Source organism: Eurytemora carolleeae, unplaced genomic scaffold (assembly GCF_000591075.1).
Source record: "Eurytemora carolleeae unplaced genomic scaffold, Eaff_2.0 scaffold787, whole genome shotgun sequence".
Taxonomy (NCBI): Eukaryota; Metazoa; Arthropoda; class Copepoda; order Calanoida; family Temoridae; genus Eurytemora; species Eurytemora carolleeae.
In genome coordinates this window covers 5,039-27,151 of record NW_019396945.1, presented here as the reverse complement: position 1 = coordinate 27,151, position 22,113 = coordinate 5,039, and the positions used below count along the sequence as shown (strand labels likewise).

The 22,113-nt window shown below is 31.0% G+C and overlaps 1 protein-coding gene across 2 annotated transcripts in view; it reads right to left on the bottom strand.

Annotated features, from left to right (window-relative positions):
• The window catches only part of LOC111710386 (monocarboxylate transporter 12), a 34,447-nt gene extending 14,101 nt beyond the window's left edge, over nt 1-20,346 (bottom strand). The window contains exons 1-6 of one of the 2 annotated variants that reach the window (XM_023484466.1): nt 20,140-20,346; nt 11,203-11,605; nt 9,591-9,710; nt 3,456-3,599; nt 1,632-1,770; nt 19-133 (exon numbers count right to left, since the gene is read on the bottom strand). In XM_023484466.1, coding sequence (XP_023340234.1) covers nt 19-133; nt 1,632-1,770; nt 3,456-3,599; nt 9,591-9,710; nt 11,203-11,371 — 687 coding nt within the window. In that variant the 5' untranslated portion in view covers nt 11,372-11,605; nt 20,140-20,346. The remainder of the gene's footprint in view (nt 1-18; nt 134-1,631; nt 1,771-3,455; nt 3,600-9,590; nt 9,711-11,202; nt 11,606-20,139) is intronic. The other variant, XM_023484465.1, reaches the window with a different exon arrangement.
• Nucleotides 20,347-22,113: the final 1,767 nt, after the last annotated feature.

Sequence of the window (22,113 nt, the reverse complement as noted above, 5' to 3'; positions counted from 1 at the left end):
CTATAATTATATTCTCACCTTTTTCTTAGATTTAGGCTGTAAAGGTCTAAACATTGCTCCGAATATGATACAGTTAAGGATAAGTCCTGCAGTTATCAGCATTGCACCCTTCCACCCAAACTGATTTATCAACCTGTACAATACAAGGTTTTAGTACAGATCTTATCCCAGATTTAAAGAACACAAAATCCTTTCATGTGAAAGTGTTTTCCAATAAAAAAATATAAAATGCATTCTGGTACACCCTGAATAAAGTATTTAATATCGTCTAATGCATTCTGAAGAAAAGTATAGTTTATGAAATCTGATACACTCTGTATAACAGTTGTTATTAATTTGACACCGCTGAAGAAAATTTTTTTTTAAATATTGATACACCCATTTGAAAAATAATTTATAATTTCTGATACTCTCTTTAGAAAAGTAATTTATTAATTCTGATAGACCAAAAAGATAGTTCTTTTACTCTGATACACCAAAAAAGGTAGTTCATATATTCTGATACCTTCTGTAAAAAGTATTCCATTAATTCTGATTCACCCTGCAGAAAGTAAGATCTATAAATCAAGGTGGGAAAAAAGGTAAATTATCTCCTAAAAGTCAGCATATAAGAGACCGCGCTCACATTTTATTTTAAATATTTATTTCTACTCCTTTACTCTACCACACAGCTAGAATTGGAGAAGTGTATTCATTCAGATGATATCATTTTGTGTATATATTTAATTTAGTTTGTTTTATGTTAGAGGCTAATACATTTGATCGGGAATATGCTTAGCCACATAAACTGAACTCCCCTAAATAATTTTATAAATAAAGGATTTAATTTTAATTCCAAGAATTGCAGAATATGACATAAGAGAAAGTTAATGGGACTAAAGTGAGTCTTCGTGTCAAATTCACAACGGTACCCTCAAAACTCTCGTTAGATAAAATATTTATTAAGTTTTTCATCTAGTGTTCTCCAACAGAAAACTTGCTAAAATCAAAAATGGAATTAGGGTTAGAATTCAACATTTTTTAAGAAAGAAAATAACTTTCTCAATTTCTCAATGCTGCTCGGATAAAAATGCAACGGATTTAAATCAGGCACACAATGGTTTCATGGAGGGAGTTTACTTCAAAATTACATCTACTTTCCCTTTAACAAATGAGATGAAAAATGGGTACCGGTAATGTTACATCGTCTATACACAACATCCCCCTACTGAACTTCTGACCTACTATTTTTCCGACCTACCGCAATATCGGACCTATGCCAGCTGTTTATTTTTTTATTATTTGAGGGTTAGGTTAGGTTAAGACAATTTCTGGGCCGAGCGCTGCGGCTAGGACAGACTTCTAAGGGGCCGGGCGCTGCGGCAACAAGTCCATATGGCAACTGTAAAACCACGTGCTAGTAGGTCGGATGTGTAGTATAACGGATTTGGCGTAGGTCAGAAGTGGAGTATATCGGATTTGCTCAGGTCAGAAGTGGAGTATAGCGGATTTCGTAAGTCGAATAATCGAAAAACGCAGCTGTGTCCGGATCCGACACCATAAATTAACGCCAGGGGAACCGACTGACCACGTTATGAACAGATTTAAATGCGTCACCACAAATGTATGAAGCAAAACTTTTGTAAACTAACCCTTTAGTGACGGGTGCCATGATGAATGTCCCAAGTCCTGAACCGCAAACTGCTATCCCAGTTGCAAAAGCTCTCTTCTTCTCAAAGTACATAGACACGCTTACAATTGCTGGTAGGTAGATCAAGCCGAACCCAAGACCTGGAATCAGGATATTGTCAGATTTTAATACAGTTAAACTTAGGTAATTTCGGTTTTTATTAAAGAAATTCCGTTTTCATCTCTATATCTTTGCTACATGACGTCGTGAACCTTAGATATTTCAAAATTTAGAAACTGTGAGATCAAATAATATAATTTTGAAATGTCAAATATTTACACCATCAGGTGGCTAAGATGTAGAAATTAGAAAGGAATTGAGTCTTCGGAACAAAATCAAATATTTAAACCTCAATATCTTTAGAATTCAATGTTGTAAGCCTTTGTTATTTCAAACTCAGAATATTTGATCTAACAGAATTCATAGTTTGAAATATCTAAGGTCTGCAACATTTGGTTCCAAAGATATAGTGATTAGAAAATCAGAGTATGTGGCAAAGACTCAATTCCTTTAGAGTTTTTGGCAAAGACTAAGTTCCTTTGAAGAAAAACAAAAAATGTTTCTGTTTTTATTATGTTCTAAGAAAAATTTACACTAATAGTATTTAATATTTTTCATGATCTGTAACCTTTGTGTAATGCTATTGCTCATCTTTCAACACTGTACAATTTTACTTTTTCAAATTATTGTTTGGTTTACAAAATGGTGATTTCATTACATATGTGCACTATTTTTTTTTGCCCGGAGCCAGAAATAAAAAAAACTCGCGTTTCTTTTTGGGGTCCATACATTTGCGTAGATTTTTATTTAAGAAATCAGTAAACAAAACAGAAAACGTAAAGAAACCACAATAGTTCTTAATTAACAGAAGTATTTGTATCTACAAAACTGCCAGACCCCATTCATAAAACTGGGTTTCAGAATGATACTCCGTCTTAAGTTTTGGGCTCTGTGGTTGTGTTATACATAATAATTACAGTAAATCTATTAGGTAGATTAGGAATCGGCAGAATAATGCCTTTTAAGGCTGAATTTAGAGTTTTTCCTTAAAAACGTATAAAATTTTCCGCAGTTGATATTTAGGTACAATAAACATCAGTAAACACTCATAAGTTCTGTCGTCTAAATTGGTCATTTTAATATTTTACAAAACATACAAAATCCGATATAACCAATTTTAAGTTAAATTCAGTAGAAAAATCTGTTGAAATTGATCAATTTGAAATTTCGAATACAATTGATTTTTAATTACAATTAATTCTTTTTTAAATAATCCAAAATGACCTTGAAACACAGCAATTTTTTCAGTGTACAGTGTACACACACCCATTTTACTTAATAAATTGATTTTAAGTCTACTGTGTCCGAATTTAATGAATTTAAGCCGTGTCTCTAATCACCCACAAACCGGTTTCAATTGAACGCCGGCTTAAATCTTGAAAAACTGAATACAATTTTAAGTGGAACCAATCATATTTGAGCCACGGTTTAAATTTAAGCCGCCGCTCAAATTCTTTAAATTCGGCCTCAGATTAATTTACATTTACTGCATTACAACAACATCAAATACACATAAAATTGGTAACTATCGTATTCTTGTTCCAGAGTGTATGGGTCATACTGTAGAACAAACCAAACAAGCGTAGGAAACCACAATACATATTTCCTCACTTGATTTAGTCGCAAATTCCGATAAAAAAAATTGGTTTTGTTTCTGTTTGAACTTTAAAAAAAGCAAGAAAGTAATTAAATTTAAATTGTTAACTATCAATTAAACAACTTTTACCTGTACAAACTCCAATAGTAAAGTAAAGTACTCCAATACTGTTGGAAAGCGTTGAAAGTGCAAGACCAGCTGATGCCAAGATGGCGCCAGCAATCGTGACTGCTCGGCACCCATATCTGTTCGTAAATGAAGCAGTAATCGGTCCTAAAATATTACATTTATTGGAAATGCGGAAAAGAAAATTAATTTATTATTAAAAAATCTAAAGCGAGGTTTAAAAAATAAAAAATTGCGACATATAAAAGAAAGTCTGAATAGTTGTTTAAATTCCATTTGATTTTATCTAATCCATAATTCTTCGTAATGGTGTTCAATAAGAACAAAATGGTTTGGATCATTTTTAATGTATTTAGGTCAATAACAGACACAAAAGTATTCTGTATTCTTATAATTTAAAAACACTGTCCATGAATGAAGGGTCATTTACAAAATTGCAACTATACAGTTCCTTTAAATAAATATTAATGATGAAAAGAACCATGTTTCTTGTTTCTAAATCAATACACCTGCACTGCTGCAGATACTATCTTGCTGCAGAATTACAACAAAGAAAAAAAACATTAAATGATAAGATCTTAAGAATTCCACACATTTCATGATATACTACCACACATAGGTTTATAAGTTTTAAGCTAGACTGACAGTGCTATTAATTTTCCTTTATACAGAAAATTACATTTAAAAATTATGTTTATAAATTGACTAAACTTAAAAGGCAGTGGGGAAATCTAAGTGTTAATGTTTGTATCCCCTTTTTATCTTAAATAAATTTGCTGCAAAAGTGAGATCTAGCAAGAATTTTTATGCACACTAGATTTGCAAAGATTTGACCTTTTGGTATCAAAATATCAGGTATTTTGCTTGAAAAGAAATTAGCAACTAGCACTTTTTGCATTTATATTCCATCAGAGTTATAACTTTTAGAGAGAAACATTTTGAATTTACAACAACGGTACCCTTGAAACCTTAATCTGATTAAAAATGCGGAAGATTTCGCAGCTTAAACAGTGTTTAATTCTGAGGAAAAAAAAACAAGCAAAAAATATGCAATTGTCATTTTCACAAAAACCAAAAATGAAAATAAACAGAAACAAAAACATGGATATTAAATTCATACTTGATCAGGCAAAACCTTTATGGGTACTATTCTGAATCGGACATTCCACTTAATCAATGGAGGGTCACTTGAAATTACGTTTACAGTCCCTTTAAGATATTGCACAAATTCTTTTTAATACTTTTCAACATACTCTTGATAAATATGTCAGGGTAAACTTAATTAATTACTTAATCTTAACATATTATTAAATATTAAATTAAAATTGTTTATGTCTAATGGCTTCAAACGAACTAAGAAGATATTTAGATTATTATTATGTATTTACAATAAAAATGTCTCCTAGTTCGTATTTTTATATCATACCAGGATGGATCGGTTCAGCTGTTTTAACGTTTAATTTAATACAAAGAAACAAAAGAAACTGACAAGTATATATAATATATATATGTTGCAGTTGAACCTTGATGGGGGTTAAGTTTTTTAAAACATGATTTTTTTAAAAGATTATAAGTCAAGTTATATAATATTTTCCTTCTGCTGAAAGGTTAATTATACCTTGCCAACTTTCTCATTTCGCAAATAAATCTAATTCAAAGCGGGTGCAGTTTGGCTTATTTTTAACCAGTAAATTGCGTAAAATTTTGATGTTTATTAGAACTTGGGTCGTCTGATATAAACTGAATTCATAATCACCATATTTCATAAATTTTAGAACTATGTAAAATGAAAATATGAATTCTCAACTGTCATTATTCTTATCTCTACCATAGATTTTACAGATATGACAGAATAGTTATATGTCACTTCTAGAATTTTGTAGATGATAACCCAAAGATCAGAACAACGTATCTAAGGGAAAAACTTCAAAAAAATTAAAGCTCAATTTTTTGTTTGACTGGTACCACAAGAGCCGTATATAATTAATATTGAAAGATTCATAAAGATATTCAACTTTAATTAATATTTTTTTTTAACTCGACTTGGAATAACTGAACGCTTTCAGGTCATGATCTACAAATGTATCCAATTTCGACTTTTCTGGTCTTTACAAATCAACTGATTATAATAACTGACCACAAGATTTTATTTCAAAACAAAAGTTAGTATATTAGTAAAATATTTTCTAGGGTTTGGTTAAAAAAGTTTCACACAGTAAAGTACACTGATAAGTCGCCTTAAGCACTAATTTTCTTATCCTCATCAGATGTATAACCATATGAAAAATAAATCTTTATAAGACTGAAAGACGCATTCAGCCATAAGAAGTTTTAAATAGATGAAGTAAGCAAAATTACTCTACTGTAGAAATATATCTAATAGTTTATGATTTATAAATTAAATCATTAGGTTTGTAAATATTTAAATATATTTATGTATAAATATACATATATATATATATACATATACCTATACATATATGTATATGTATATGTATATATATATATATAAAATGCTCACGGCAGATATCTGACATCTCAAAGGTCAGAACTGTTGTGTGTTGTGAATCTTATTTAGACCTGCGAATCAATTTAACTCCTCATCAATATTCAGAAGTGGTCATACATTAATTGAGGAATCAAAAGTTCAAAAGTACCCACATTGGATATCGACATCAAGTGTTAAAGTGGCGATCTCTAAATTAAAGATAGTTCGTTAATCGTAAACAAAACGATCGTTGATCGTTTTACGTTTAAAGGGTTCTTTGCATATCATAACATATATTTTCCATCTTGGTAAAAAATAAGTTTTATGACCACAATTAAAACTTTCTCTTTCTTTCAAAACTAATTTTTTCCCTTCTTTATGTTTAATAAATGTATTTAAAATTGCGCTGAATGAATCTAATTAAAGATGTTAATTGATAAAAGAAGATAAGCGTCTCAAATTTGAAAGATTTTGATCAAACTTCAGAGAATAATTTGATAAGATATCACGTAAAAATATCTGTAAAACATGTATTAGTATCCAGCTAATTGCAATATTTATTCAATATACGTCTGCAATAAAAGTTTTTCAATACTAAGTCGAGTTAAAAAAATTATGTTGATAATGATATCTGTTTAATGTTTGTGAGATCGTATCTATTCGAATCTATTGATTTTTTTTATCAAATCTTGAAAGTTAAAAGCCAAGCCCCTAAACTCCCAATTTGACACCAATGAAAAATGATATATAACATATTATATGCACATAAGAAAAACGAAAAAAAAAACTTTTAATGTTTTTATGATTGTCCAATAAGAAAGAAAATGGTGGGGGGGGGGGGGGAAAAAATTTCCCCCCCCCCCCTCGTTCTTTCTCTATAATTCTTCTTTTCGTATAAAGCTAAAAAAGTTCTGTCAGGTTTTTTATTTCCTGAATTATTTGAAAAGATGCATTTAAAAATTTAGTTTTTAAACAAAAACAGAAATTTCCCCACATGGACTGAAAAATAATTATAACGAATAATAAAACATGGTATGGGATTAATCAATGTTTAATCATGATATAATTAATATACAGAATATTTATTATTAACAAGTTATATACATACATGATGGTGGTACGTAAACTAGGTCTAGTTATATATGCCTGTATGGTGGCTAAACAGACAATACAACAATAGTATATGCACACTGCACATGCAGTTTTTTACATCAAACAAAACGTCTATACATAAAACCTCGAACCCGCGTTAAAATTCACTTAAGGAATTATGTATTTGGCACAAAATCTGATTTATAATCCCTATATTTTTGCAACCAAATGTCGTAGACCTTGGATATTTCAAACTATGAATTCTGTTAGAGCAAATAATCTAAGTTTGAAATTTCAAACGTTTACACCATTAGTTTGCGAAAATATAGGGATTAGACAATTTGAGTTTGTGGCAAAGACTCAAGTACTTTCTTACCACGTTACGGAATTGTTATAATACAAGTTTAGTTGATATAAGTTAATTCTAGTGTATGTCGCTTGTCACAGCGTACACTGTACAGTGTACAGTGTACACTGTACACTGTACTATATAAGTTAACTCTAGCGTATGTTGCTTGTCTTCTTTAACTATTTTGCCCTTTTTTCTTCTTTTTCATGCCAATTATATAGGAAAGTTTCTATTCAATATTATTTAAGTTTCTGGTTGAAAAAGACTTGTATTTTATTTCAAATTTTTGAAAAGAAAATTTTCTTAAGAAATTATCAAATAATTCTTTTGGAAGAAATGAATGAGAATGTCAACATGAGCTCGAATTGCAGAGTAAACAACGGAAAACATTTAAATTCAATTTTATTTTACTGCTTAGAGCATTTAGATTCTTAATGTGAAAGAAAATTGGCGACACAATTTGTTTTAAACCTAGGTATTTTAAAATTTATTTCTTCAAATTGCACATAAGGACACAAAACTAGACAAAAGAATTGAGACTTTGCCACAAACGCTGATATTCTAATTCCTATATCTTTGCAACCTGATGGTGTAAACCAGCCTATGATATTACATAATCATATATTCAAATTTAGAATTTTTGATCTATCAGAAGTCATATAAAATGTACACGGGATAAGTATACCAGATCCAAGTGTGACTCAGGTTAGGTATCTGATCCTAGTGTGACTCCTACTAGGATGGATGGGATGAGGGATGAGTATACCTGATCCAAGTTTGAGTCCGACTAGGATGGATGAGATGAGGGATAAGATACCTGATCCAGGTGTAACTCCTACAAGGATGGATGGGATGAGGGATAAGTATACCTGATCCAAGTGTGACTCCCACTAAGATGGATGGGATGAGGGATAAGTATAACTGATCCAAGTGTGACTCCGACTAGGATGGATGGGATGAGGGATGAGTATACCTGATCCAGGTTTGACTCCTGCAAGGATGGATGGGATGAGGGATGAGATACCTGATCCAAGTGTGACTCCTTCAAGGATGGATGGGATGAGGGATGAGTATACCTGATCCAGGTGTGACTCCTACAAGGATGAATGGGATGAGGGATGAGTATACTTGATCTAAGTATGACGCAGATTAGGATAGATGGGATGATGAATGTGTATATCTGTTCCAAGTGTGACTCCTACTGGGATGGATAGGATGAGAGATGATTATACCTGATCCAAGTGTGACTTCGACTAGTATGGATTAGAGGAGGGATGAGTATACCAGATCCAAGTGTGACTCCTACAAGGATGGATGGGATGAGGGATGAGTATACCTGACCCAAGTGTAACTCCTACAAGGATGGATGGGATGAGGGATGAGTATACCTGATCCAAGTGTTACTCCTACATGGATGGATGGGATGAGGGAAGAGTATACCTGATCCAGGTTTGACTCCTACAAGGATGAATGGGATGAGGGATGAGATACCTGATTCCTACTAGGATGGATGGGATGAGGGATGAGTATACCTGATCCAGGTGTAACTCCTACAAGGATGGATGGGATGAGGGATACATATACCTGATCCAGGTGTGACTCCTACAAGAATGGATGGGATGAGGGATGAATGAGTATACCTGATCCAATTGTGACTCCGACTAGGATGGATGGGATGAGGGATGAGTATACCTGATCCAAGTGTGACTCCTACAAGAATGGATGGGATGAGGGATGAGTATACCTGATCCAGGTGTGACTCCTACAAGGATGGATATGAGGGATGAGTATACCTGATCCAAGTGTGACTCCTACAAGGATGGATGGGATGAGGGATGGGTATACCTGATCCAAGTGTGACTCCGACTAGGATGGATGGGATTAGGGATGAGTATACCTGATCCAGGTGTGATTCCTACTAGAATGGATGGGATGAGGGATGAGTATACCTGATCCAAGTGTGACTCCTACTAGGATGGATGGGATGAGGGATGAGTATACCTGATCCAGGTGTGACTCCTACTAGGATGGATGGGATGAGGGATGAGTATACCTGATCCAGGTGTGACTCCTACTAGGATGGATGGGAGAGGGATGAGTATACCTGATTCAGGTGTAACTCCTACAAGGATGGATGGGATGAGGGATGAGTATACCTGATCCAAGTGTGACTCCGACTAGGATCTGATGTGATGAGGGATGAGTATACCTGATCCAAGTGTTACTCCTACAAGGATGGATGGGATGAGAGATGTTGCTCCTCTATCCGAATCAAATACTCGGATAAGTTCGACCAGGAAGATCCCAAATGAATAAGTAATTCCGTCCGCTGAAACAAATAAATATTATATTTACGCATATCTGTGGTTCAATTTTATTCAGATATAAGACCACATTTTTTATCATAAGCCTAAGGAGTAAAAACTAAAAGAGGGCCCAGGTATGAAAGGTTTATATTTTATTCTGACCTAGCAGTACTTTTCAAGAAATAGTTTTGTTGTGAAAAATAACAGACCACTGTTATTCACTATACAATCCTCTCCCAAGTTGGATCAATTACTCCTCAGCTCGAACGGAAGTATATTGTTGATCATAAGTAGATCAGAACTAAGTGCAAAATTAAACACAGTTTTTGAGACAAATTATAAATAAATTAAGTTTTTGCCACAAACTGAAATGTTAAAGTCCCTATTTTTTGCAACCCGGTGGTATAAGATTTAAACATTTAAACCTGAGACTATTTGATCTATGAGAATCCAGATATTCTGTATATTTTGCAACCCGGTGGTATAAGACTTAAACATTTAAATCTGAGACTATTTGATCTATGAGAATCAAAGATAGAATTATCAAAGGTCTACGATTGTAAAGATATAGAGATTAGAAAATCAGATTTGGTCACAACGACTCAATTCCCATAAAAAGTGAAAACATGATACTCAAACGCTTCAAACAGGATACGCAAACGCAAGCCATTTAAGAAAAAATATCTTTCATGAATATGTTGTCTTCAATTTTAATCGTAAAAATCTGAAATTTTTTTATTTAAACCGCTTTTTAAGTTGTTTTGCTAACAACTGAAAAAAAGTATTTAAGATTCATAGTTATCGACGTACAGAGATATCCAGATAAGTTTCTACTTATATGACGTCCAGTAGCTCTATAACTATGATGATCAGAAGGTTGAATTTTGTCCTCGGCATTAAATTTTACTTTTTAGAAGTAAACTTAATAAACAGAAAAGGTTAAGGCATTAAGGTTTTTTTTCATGTTTAAGTCGGATAGATCATAAAGAGAAAAAACTTCAATGTACCGCACAAAGAATACGATTTCAAATATCAAATGCACTTCCGTCTTAAAAGAATATTTTGAATTTAGTAATCTAACAGAATTTGATCTAAATAATTCTTATTCAACACTCAGATATCCTAATTGTTAATGTTAATACAATCGAGCAGTCTTTTAATTTAAGGGTAACCCTATTTAAAAAAGTAATATTTGCAATCACTTGTAAGCTTAAACTGAGTGGAAAGAAGATATAACTAAACACAAACAATAAAATCTTGAATCTCAGGCATCTAATAGGGATTTAACGGTTGGGAAGGATTTTTTACAAATTTCGTAAGATAGTGGTTAATGCCCGTAAAAAATAGTATTTGTGCCATTTTTTTTCATTAGAAAAATCATCAATATTATTCGTTTTCAGGAACAGAATTTTTAGTGCGAAATCGTGAAGGAAAAAAATTAGATTTTAGTTTAAAGAAATTAGGAGAATGGTACTAACCGATATATAACTGGAAGCTTACAAAATCTATATTTACCTATAACATGTATCATAAATGAGGCAAAGACGACAGCCCAACCCCAGCCACCGTCTGGGGGCGGGACAATGGGTTGGTTGTCTTCCTCTTCTTCTTTTTCACAATTAGGATTTTTTCCGTTCTCCGTCTTAACATTAGACCCGCCATTTTTCTCCCCATCTATATACATGATTCAACAGATGGATTATCCAAAACTTATCTTGCTCTAATTCAACTTGGGGTTCATTGTATAAAACCCTGTTCGCATATTCTCTTTCCGGGTTCGAGACTGCTCAGGGTTTAGATTTAAACTGGAGGGTTGGATTGATCAGGGTATAGGTTTGAACTGGAGGGACGGATAAATCTGCTCCGAGGATCCCGCTCTTCTCCCCGGTTCAAATACTCAACCCGCCACACTTAATATCTGAAATATTTGAAATTCTTAACTTGACAATATTAATATTCAAGGTGTTCCAATAAATAAATGAATTAAACGTCATAAAAAAAAAACTTCTAATTAGAAAATTTTGACAATTTTGTCATAAATTTTGAAGAAACAAAGCAGTCAGACCACAACATGGAAATCCCCGTAGAAATATGGTGCTTACTCTTTGAGCTCTTTTATCAAATAGTTAAAAACATTTTCCGGGAAAAATTTAATCATCTTAACTCTTTAATTTTACAAGTTGATGTTTATTAGAACTTGGGTCGTCTGATATAAACTGAATTCATAATCACCATATTTCATAAATTTTAGAACTATGTAAAATGAAAATATGAATTCTCAACTGTCATTATTCTTATCTCTACCATAGATTTTACAGATATGACAGAATAGTTATATGTCACTTCTAGAATTTTGTAGATGATAACCCAAAGATCAGAACAACGTATCTAAGGGAAAAACTTCAAAAAAATTAAAGCTCAATTTTTTGTTTGACTGGTACCACAAGAGCCGTATATAATTAATATTGAAAGATTCATAAAGATATTCAACTTTAATTAATATTTTTTTTTAACTCGACTTGGAATAACTGAACGCTTTCAGGTCATGATCTACAAATGTATCCAATTTCGACTTTTCTGGTCTTTACAAATCAACTGATTATAATAACTGACCACAAGATTTTATTTCAAAACAAAAGTTAGTATATTAGTAAAATATTTTCTAGGGTTTGGTTAAAAAAGTTTCACACAGTAAAGTACACTGATAAGTCGCCTTAAGCACTAATTTTCTTATCCTCATCAGATGTATAACCATATGAAAAATAAATCTTTATAAGACTGAAAGACGCATTCAGCCATAAGAAGTTTTAAATAGATGAAGTAAGCAAAATTACTCTACTGTAGAAATATATCTAATAGTTTATGATTTATAAATTAAATCATTAGGTTTGTAAATATTTAAATATATTTATGTATAAATATACATATATATATATATACATATACCTATACATATATGTATATGTATATGTATATATATATATATAAAATGCTCACGGCAGATATCTGACATCTCAAAGGTCAGAACTGTTGTGTGTTGTGAATCTTATTTAGACCTGCGAATCAATTTAACTCCTCATCAATATTCAGAAGTGGTCATACATTAATTGAGGAATCAAAAGTTCAAAAGTACCCACATTGGATATCGACATCAAGTGTTAAAGTGGCGATCTCTAAATTAAAGATAGTTCGTTAATCGTAAACAAAACGATCGTTGATCGTTTTACGTTTAAAGGGTTCTTTGCATATCATAACATATATTTTCCATCTTGGTAAAAAATAAGTTTTATGACCACAATTAAAACTTTCTCTTTCTTTCAAAACTAATTTTTTCCCTTCTTTATGTTTAATAAATGTATTTAAAATTGCGCTGAATGAATCTAATTAAAGATGTTAATTGATAAAAGAAGATAAGCGTCTCAAATTTGAAAGATTTTGATCAAACTTCAGAGAATAATTTGATAAGATATCACGTAAAAATATCTGTAAAACATGTATTAGTATCCAGCTAATTGCAATATTTATTCAATATACGTCTGCAATAAAAGTTTTTCAATACTAAGTCGAGTTAAAAAAATTATGTTGATAATGATATCTGTTTAATGTTTGTGAGATCGTATCTATTCGAATCTATTGATTTTTTTTATCAAATCTTGAAAGTTAAAAGCCAAGCCCCTAAACTCCCAATTTGACACCAATGAAAAATGATATATAACATATTATATGCACATAAGAAAAACGAAAAAAAAAACTTTTAATGTTTTTATGATTGTCCAATAAGAAAGAAAATGGTGGGGGGGGGGGGGGCAAAAAATTGCCCCCGCCCTCTCCCCCCATCCTTGTTGCCCTTTACTCTTAATTAACCAAGCTTGGATAAATAGGAGTCAGGGGCGTATATACACTATATAAATTATGCAGGGCTGTAGGGAGTGAGACCCCTCCTCCGCTAGCAACATAGGAAAGTCCTGTTTTATACAGGGGCGTACAGGAGGTTCAGTGTATGTGGGGCACCTTTTGCGCGCGTAAGTGCTGTGAAATTTTGTTGTCAACTTCTGGAAGATTTTGTGCGCCCCCTTACAAACCCCTTTTGTTTGAAAAAAATATTGATTATTTTTTTATCTATATAGAAGACTCTTATTTCTTTCATACTTAGGCTTTGCTAGGTTTAGAACATATATTTGTTTATTATCTTTATATCAGAGATGCAAAATTATAATTCCTATATCCGTGCAACCCGATGTAGATCTTTGATATTTCAAACAATGAATTCTTTTAAACCAAAAAGCCTAAATTTACACCACATAAATATCAAAGGTTTACACCATCTGGTTTTAAATAAATAGAGATTAGAAAATTTGAGTTTGTGTCAAAAAAGTTCCAAAAGTTCATCAATACCATTTTTTCCTACAGAAATTAGGTTCGTTTGCATATAATATAAAAGAAGTTTTATGATTTTAATTGCTGAATGATGAAAAACTAAAAAAAACTTAAAAAGGATGAAATAACTTGCCTTTTAGTGTCATTTTTTTTCATTTTTTCCCCGACATAATCATTTCATAAATGAGGCCCGGCCAATCAACCGTAATGGGGGGACGTGCACCCAATGCCCCCCTTTCGTACGCCCCTGCCTGTATACACCCCTGCTAGGCGTCTACAATCTATGCAATAAATCGACCTCTTGGTCCACTTCTTGCCCAATGTACTGTTACTGGAACGACAAGATTGAATTTATTAACACAAAAACCAAATCCTTTTTTACACAATTTAATTGTCTCAAAATAAAGATAAGCTGTGTATGAATACAACTGTGCTTTAAAATTAAATTTTATTTAAATGTACTTTAAGTCAGAAATCGGAGCTGCCTGGTTTAATGATAGCTTTGATATCAAAGATAAAAAGAATTCAAAATGCGCAGTATTTTTATTATTTTCCAACATATTGAAAGCATGAGAAGTGCACGCATACACATATATTTGTGTTTTAATTAATCAAAACTAAAGGGACTGTAAGCGTAATCTAAGTGACCCTCAATAATGCCCGATTCACAACGATCCCTTAATTCTTTATGTGAAAGATATTGGGGTTTTTCTAAATTAAAAGTTTTAAACCTGATGATTCCTATTTGTTTTCTTCGATTATTTCCCCCCCCCCCCTCCCCTCCACTACACACACTTTGCCACATATACTTTTTACGTCGTTAAAATGCCGGATGAGTAGTTTTGACATTATTATATAAACAACTGTCACAGAAATGAGATATGTTTCCAGAAAAACACAGTTACTCAGTTTTAATGGAATTTATGTTGAAATTGTGATACATGAATAAAAAGAGGAATTCGAATATACAAAATCTTCATTTTATCCAAGGAATACATGTACAGGATTTTATCCAAGGAATATATGTACAGGATTTTATCCAAGAAATACATGTACAGGATTTTATCCAAGAAATACATGTACAGGATTTTATCCAAGAAATACATGTACAGGATTTTATCCAAGGAATACATGTACAGGATTTTATCCAAGGAATACATGTACAGGATTTTATCCAAGGAATACATGTACAGGATTACCAACGAAGGATGAGACCTTAATGCCGACCTGAAATCTATATATATACTTAGCTTGTCTCAATATTTTTTTCTTTTTGTTTTACAATGTAAACAAAAAGAAAATGTTCACAGTTGAAATAGAAGATGGGCGCGAAGCGCTCAAAACCCTACTTTTTTAAACATGATCCGGTGGTTGAATTTTATTTTGTGCATGCTAAATAAACACATAACTTAGTTTTAATCTATTATTCCAAACTATCTAAAAAAACATTAAATACTAAAATTTTCGAAAAATACGAAAATTTTACGCTTCAGGTTTACAGGATTAAAATGAGCATGAAAGTGAAATCATTATTGACTTTTAAATCTAAAACTTTAAACCGCGAACACTCCCTTTAAAATCACTTTTAACAATTGTATCCTTGAGTCCACTAAATGAAAATGCAACTAAAACTGTAAACAGAGAAGACAAGACTACTTATCTTCTCTATTCTGTGATAAAGTACATCATAAGAAAATCAAAATCTGTAGAGTCCGAAACTTTTGATACTCGGTATCAGAATCTGGGTTTCGAGAATTGCGTGAGGCAAGTTTTTAGAAGTCAATATTTTTGTTAAAAATGTTTTTTCAAACTTTTTTATTTTCTAAAATTTAAATTACCGCCTCAACATTGTTTTCAAATACTCGAAACTAGAAACCGTGCATCAAACTTGCGGCTTCAGTATTTTGTATCTTCAAGGACGGTTTAAGGGAGGAAAATCAAACATTAGTTTTCTTGATCTTGAAACCTGTTTTGTAACTTTTGATAATTTAAACTTTGACCAAAAGGATCATAGCAGAATCTATTCTATGATATATCAAAAAAGTACGACATGAGGTTGCAAAGATATCCGTATTAAAAGATTAAAATTTTATAAGTTATACGGTAACTATACTTTTCTTTATTTAAAAAACCAAGAAACGGAATAAAATCTAGAAATTGACTCTCCTCCTTTAACTATTTCTTTGCTCAGATAAATTTTTTAGTTTCTTAACTTAAAAACAATAAGTTTTAGATAACATGTTTTTAAAAATGTAAAGTTTACTTGATAACAAATTTTTTTTGTAATCATATTTTTACTTTTTTTCTGTGTATCACGTTTTGTTTAGAATGAAATTTTTTAGTAATATTAATTTTTCTATTTCAAAAAAACAGATCTTTTAATTAAACAATTAATTTTTGTAGGTACAAAATGTAAACCAAATTGTCGCTGTATGTAGAAAAATATACTTTTTTTCTGTGATAAAAAAACTAGTTGCATTTTTTTATAAATCAGTATCTGCGTGTTATACATACCACACTTTTTTCTTAGTTTTACTTTTGAACTGATTTGTGCAAATTTTACAGCTCTTAAGAGGTTATTGTCGGACAAATAGACAAAACACATTTTATAAACTGTTTGAATCAAGACAAAAGTATTAATATTGTTTATTTTTATTGAAAGATATTAAATATGCATAAGCAAATTTTTTCCTAATAAACTTCTCGAATTACAGAGATCTAGTATATTCCAGATTTTTAGTAAAACTGCTGTAACAGGAATCAAACAATTTAATGCTGTATTTTGATCAAATTAATTTTTATTTGTATTTGCAAAGTTTTTTTTCTAAAAGAGTAAGAACTCCCTATAGTTCTTTTACTGCTTGGCTCATGGCTGCGGCAAAAACATTGTAAACTATTTTTTCTCGTTAAAAAATATTTCAATGTGAAGCTTGTCTTAAAAATCAAACTTTTCTACTTGACAAAAATTTAAAGTTAATCATTCCTACATTTTACAACCTGATGCTGTAGACCTTTCATATTTTAAATTACTAGGCTTTTAGGGCGCTTTGGGCCATCTTCTTTTTCAACTTTTAATTGTGGCTTTATCTGTGAACATCTTCTCTTTTTACAGTAGACAAAAAAAGTTTACGGATTTCAACTTTCAAAATTTTATCAAAATACAAAGCTTTTAAACATTAATTTTTGAAATTTTGATCATTCATAAACCTTCCCTGGGGTCACGTGAGGTCCTACACAAAATTTGGGGCCGATCGGTTCCGCCGTTTTGACGTTTATTGGACACAAACTAACAGACAAGCTAAATTTATATATACTAGACTTTTAGGGCGCTTCGCGCCCATCTTCTATCTCAATTGTGAACATGCTCTTAATGTAACATTGAAAAACAAAGAAAAAAAAAATTTCGCGGATTTTATAAAAAAAGATTGCGGATTTTCAAGATCTGAAAATTTTTTACAAAAATAAAAAGCTTTTCAACACAATTTTATTTTATTTTCATCATTCATAAACATTCCCTGGGGGTACGCGAGATCCCACAAAAAATTTGGGCCCGATTGGTTCAGCCGTTTTGACGTTTATTGGATACAAACAAACAGACAGACAAGCCAAATTTATGTATAGATACTAGGCTTTTAGGGCGCTTCGCGCCCATCTTCTATTAAAATTGTAAACATGTTCTTTTTGTTTACATTTTAAAACAAAGAAGAAAAAAATTATGAGGATTTAAAAAAAATTCGCGGATTTTCAAGAATTAATTTTTTTTACAATATTAAAAACCTTTAAAACACATTTATTTTTAATATTTATCATTCATAAACCTTCCCTGTGGTCACGTGATGTCCCACAAAAAACTTGGGCCCGATCGGTTCAGCCGTTTTGACGTTTATTGGATACAAACAAGCACACAGACAAGCCAAATTTATATATAGATGTAGATGTTTTCTGTTAGATAAAATAGTCAAAGTTTGAAATTTCAAAGGTTCACATTAGTTGCAAGGATGAAAAAACGAATGAATTTACTAAGTTTACTGAGTTCGCTAATATACTAAGGTTACGCATATATCTTATATCTTGACGCAACCACTTCCCGGGGTCAAATATAGATTTAATTATAGAAGCCAAGGTTAATTAGTTTGACGGGTAGACCGTAAACATAGAGTTTAGATTTAGATCATTTATCTATCTTTCTATCCATCTTTATATTAATTAATTAATCTAATTTCTTATTTATTTATCTCTATGTTTTTGAATTTTTCAATCTACTCATCTATGTTTCTATTTAGTTCTAATTCTACGTTTATCTCTAATTCTACGTTTATCTCTAATGCTACGTTTATCTCTAATTCTACGTTTATCTCTAATTCTTCGTTTATCTCCAATTCTACGTTTATCTCTATATTTATCTTTTTATCTATCTATTTCTCTGTTTGTATGTTATTATTTTTTCAATTCATATATTCAATTTATTTATTTATCTACCTTTCTTATTATCTGTATATAAATTATGCTTTCTTTTTATCTGTCTATTTCGTATTTATGTAGTAACTAATTCTATAAATTTTCCATCTATAAATCAATCTTATTATCTTCTATCTATCTTTTATACAATAACTATATTTTTTTTATTTATTTATCTATCTATCTTTCAATATCCTAGTATAAGTATATCCAACCATCTATATCTATCTATCTATATATTTATTGTTATATGCTCTAAGCTTTATCTTGACGTTTATAATACATCTATAATTATCTATCTATCTTTGTGATCTTTATAGGGTTAGTTCCTTTTTAACCCTATCCCCGCTGGGGTACTTGAAAACCAGGATACGCTGGGGGGGGGGTCAATTTGACCCCCCCTCTAAATCCCATGTTTTATGTCCAAATATGACAAATGATACATCATTAGAAAGCTCTTGTGCTCTACTTTTAGAATCTGCAAAAAAATTTGCAAATTTGCGAAAATTGAATTTTNAATAATAATAATAATAATAATAATAATAATAATAATAATAATAATAATAATAATAATAATAATAATAATAATAATAATAATAATAATAATAATAATAATAATAATAATAATAATAATAATAATAATAATAATAATAATAATAATAATAATAATAATAATAATAATAATAATAATAATAATAATAATAATAATAATAATAATAATAATAATAATAATAATAATAATAATAATAATAATAATAATAATAATAATAATAATAATAATAATAATAATAATACTAATAATCAATAATAAATATAATAATACAAGCGATGAGTTTAACCGGAATATAGTAATTTCACTTGCTGCAAGTCTTTATTAATAAAACCCTAGTTTGGTTTGATCATTGTTCTGCCAAATTATAATAATTTTTAATTTTTACACAAAACACTTTAATGTGTGTTTCTTCGGACAATTTGTACTCTGAATGTTTGCGAAAACATCTTTCCAACTTAGATTCTAATTTGGAGTAGGTTAATCAGTACTAAACCTATTTCAGCAATGTAAAAAGTAATCGAAAGTTAATTTTCTTTTAAATCTTTTTCATCTTTTTCATCTACATAACTTACAAAATTAGAGCAGGCCACTTTTTCATGTCAAATTCTTTAAGAAGCTTAGCTCGGGGAAAAAAATGTTAATTTTTGGAAGACGACATTTTAAGACTTTAAGAAAAATGCGGAAAATTCCGGCTTGACCGTTTAACAAATTTTCTTCTTCTTTGAGATTAAAAGGTTGTAAATTGAATCTAACTTTTCAAAATGGCTGTTGTAAAAATGTCTAGATTGCTATTTTTTTACATGTCAAATTATGTTAATTACAAGCATGGAAACTAACACATTTAATACTAGCTTTAGATATAGGAAACGTCGAAGAACTTTTGTAAAAATATGAATAGTAAACAAGCAATAGTTCAGCTTTCATTACCTTTACAATATATTTCTTTCGATTCTACTACAATTAGAGCTCAAATTTAATTTATTGATCTAACATATTTTTAAAAAAAAATATCAAGGCAGCATAAATAATTATTAATAATATTAGATAGGCTAAAAGTTTCTTACCTCAACGAAATTTCAACATTTTTTAACAAAATTATCTCGTAGTGTGAAACAGTTTTTTGTGTTGGAGATAAAAAGGAATTTTCCTACTTCACAGGTTAGAAAGTTTTTTTAAAACAAATTTTTTCCTCTTTCATTTTCCTCTTTCTTTTTTCCTTCTTCTTTGATTATGTTTTCTATTGTTTAGTCTCCTTCCTTCCTTTGTCCTGCAGGTGAGAAGTTATTACTACGGCTTGACAAAGCTCACTAAGCCTCTCAGCTGATATATGCACTTTCCGGAGGTTTTCTCGTCGCATCATTCTCAGTCGATAAGCCAATCAGAGGACTCAGGTGGATCACGTGACAGGGGGTAAAAACCTCGAGGCCTTGATTCTACAAAGCACCCCTACCCTACGTGGGCCGGGGGTGAAATCAGAGTAATATATATTCCCGCATTTTAAAGAATATAAGTAGCCCTGAAGCCCATATTTGGGTCGTGAATGCGCCAATTTCCTTGTTTAAAGAATTTTTTGTGAAAGCACTTTTTTCGGAATTCCAATGAACACACAAACAAACAGGGAGTGANGAGAGAGAGAGAGAGAGATATTCCCGCACTCTGTTTTTTTAAACATCTTATTTTGAGTAAAAAATAGTTTCGCTGATTTTTTTATAGGGTTTATGAGATAAAAACTCAAAAGTTTCATTTACATATTTGTCAAAAATGAGATTACCATAAACAAATTATTTACTATGAGCAATATCTCGCTATTCACCCTTTTTTTACTCACCCTGAAAAGATAAAAAAGAAGTTGAGTTTTTGTCACACAGTCTGATTTTCTAATCTCTATATCTTTGAAACCCAATGTCTTAGACCTTAGATATTTGAAACTATGAAAACTTATAGATAAAATAATCTAAGTTTGAAATATCAAAGGTTTGCACCAAAAGATTGCAAAGATATTGGAATCAGAAGATTTTAGTTTGAGGCAAAAACTCAATTCCTTTATATATACTTTTATATATTGTAGCTTGGGTGTGTGTGGGAATAGGGTTAAATAGTTTTAAACTGGATTTAAAGAATAAAGTTTAAAACTTAGAGGTAAAAACTTTTGTTTTGTAAATCCTGGGGATCATGCAGTGATCGGTTTTTTGTGTCGTGGGTTCCATATAATCCCATTCTGATCCCAAATGGTATCGGGATTGAAGGTACATTTAGGGGCATATGTCATTGTGAACTTTGACAAGTTTTTGTGTACGTGTACTACAATTCAGAAATGTGTACTGCATTTGGGGAGTTAAAAGATGTAAATATTAGTATTGAATATAAGATATAAATTATGATATACAGTTAACATTCTGCAGTATGGAATTTTTTCTACAGCTTGACATTATACTTCCAATTGTTTACAATAACAACATGGTTCATTTCTGCCACTAATATCAATCAATCAACATTTGGGATTGATCAGATGGAATTATATTGACCTCTGTTTACATCTCATCAATTGCTCTTCAATATTCTGTGGTGGGAACATGTGGGGTAGTAAAACTAAGATCAAGGGATTAAGCTAAATTATCCTAAAATGCAAAAGTTGTCACAACGGATATCGAGATCAACCATGGTAGATTAGCGTTATCTATATATAAATAAAAAAGCTCTTCACTCATATATAACATTTGTATATCAGCTTTAGCTGGCCAAACGGCTGGAATAAATTGGCTGGCCTTTTTTTCAAAAATTTTTTTTTTGTGTTTTTTAAATTCCACGGGCAACGCCGACCACTTCAGTCATAAAGTCATAGAAAGTCCATTGAATAGCAAGCACAAAGAGTACAAAGGCAGTATATGTAGAACGTTTTGTTTTTATACTTCTAGTTGAATGCATTTATTTAAAGTATTTATAAAAAACACTCTTTGTTCACATAAGTATAGGAGAAAAAAATTAAAAAAAATAATAATAATAATCATAATAATAATAAAAATAATAATCATAATAAT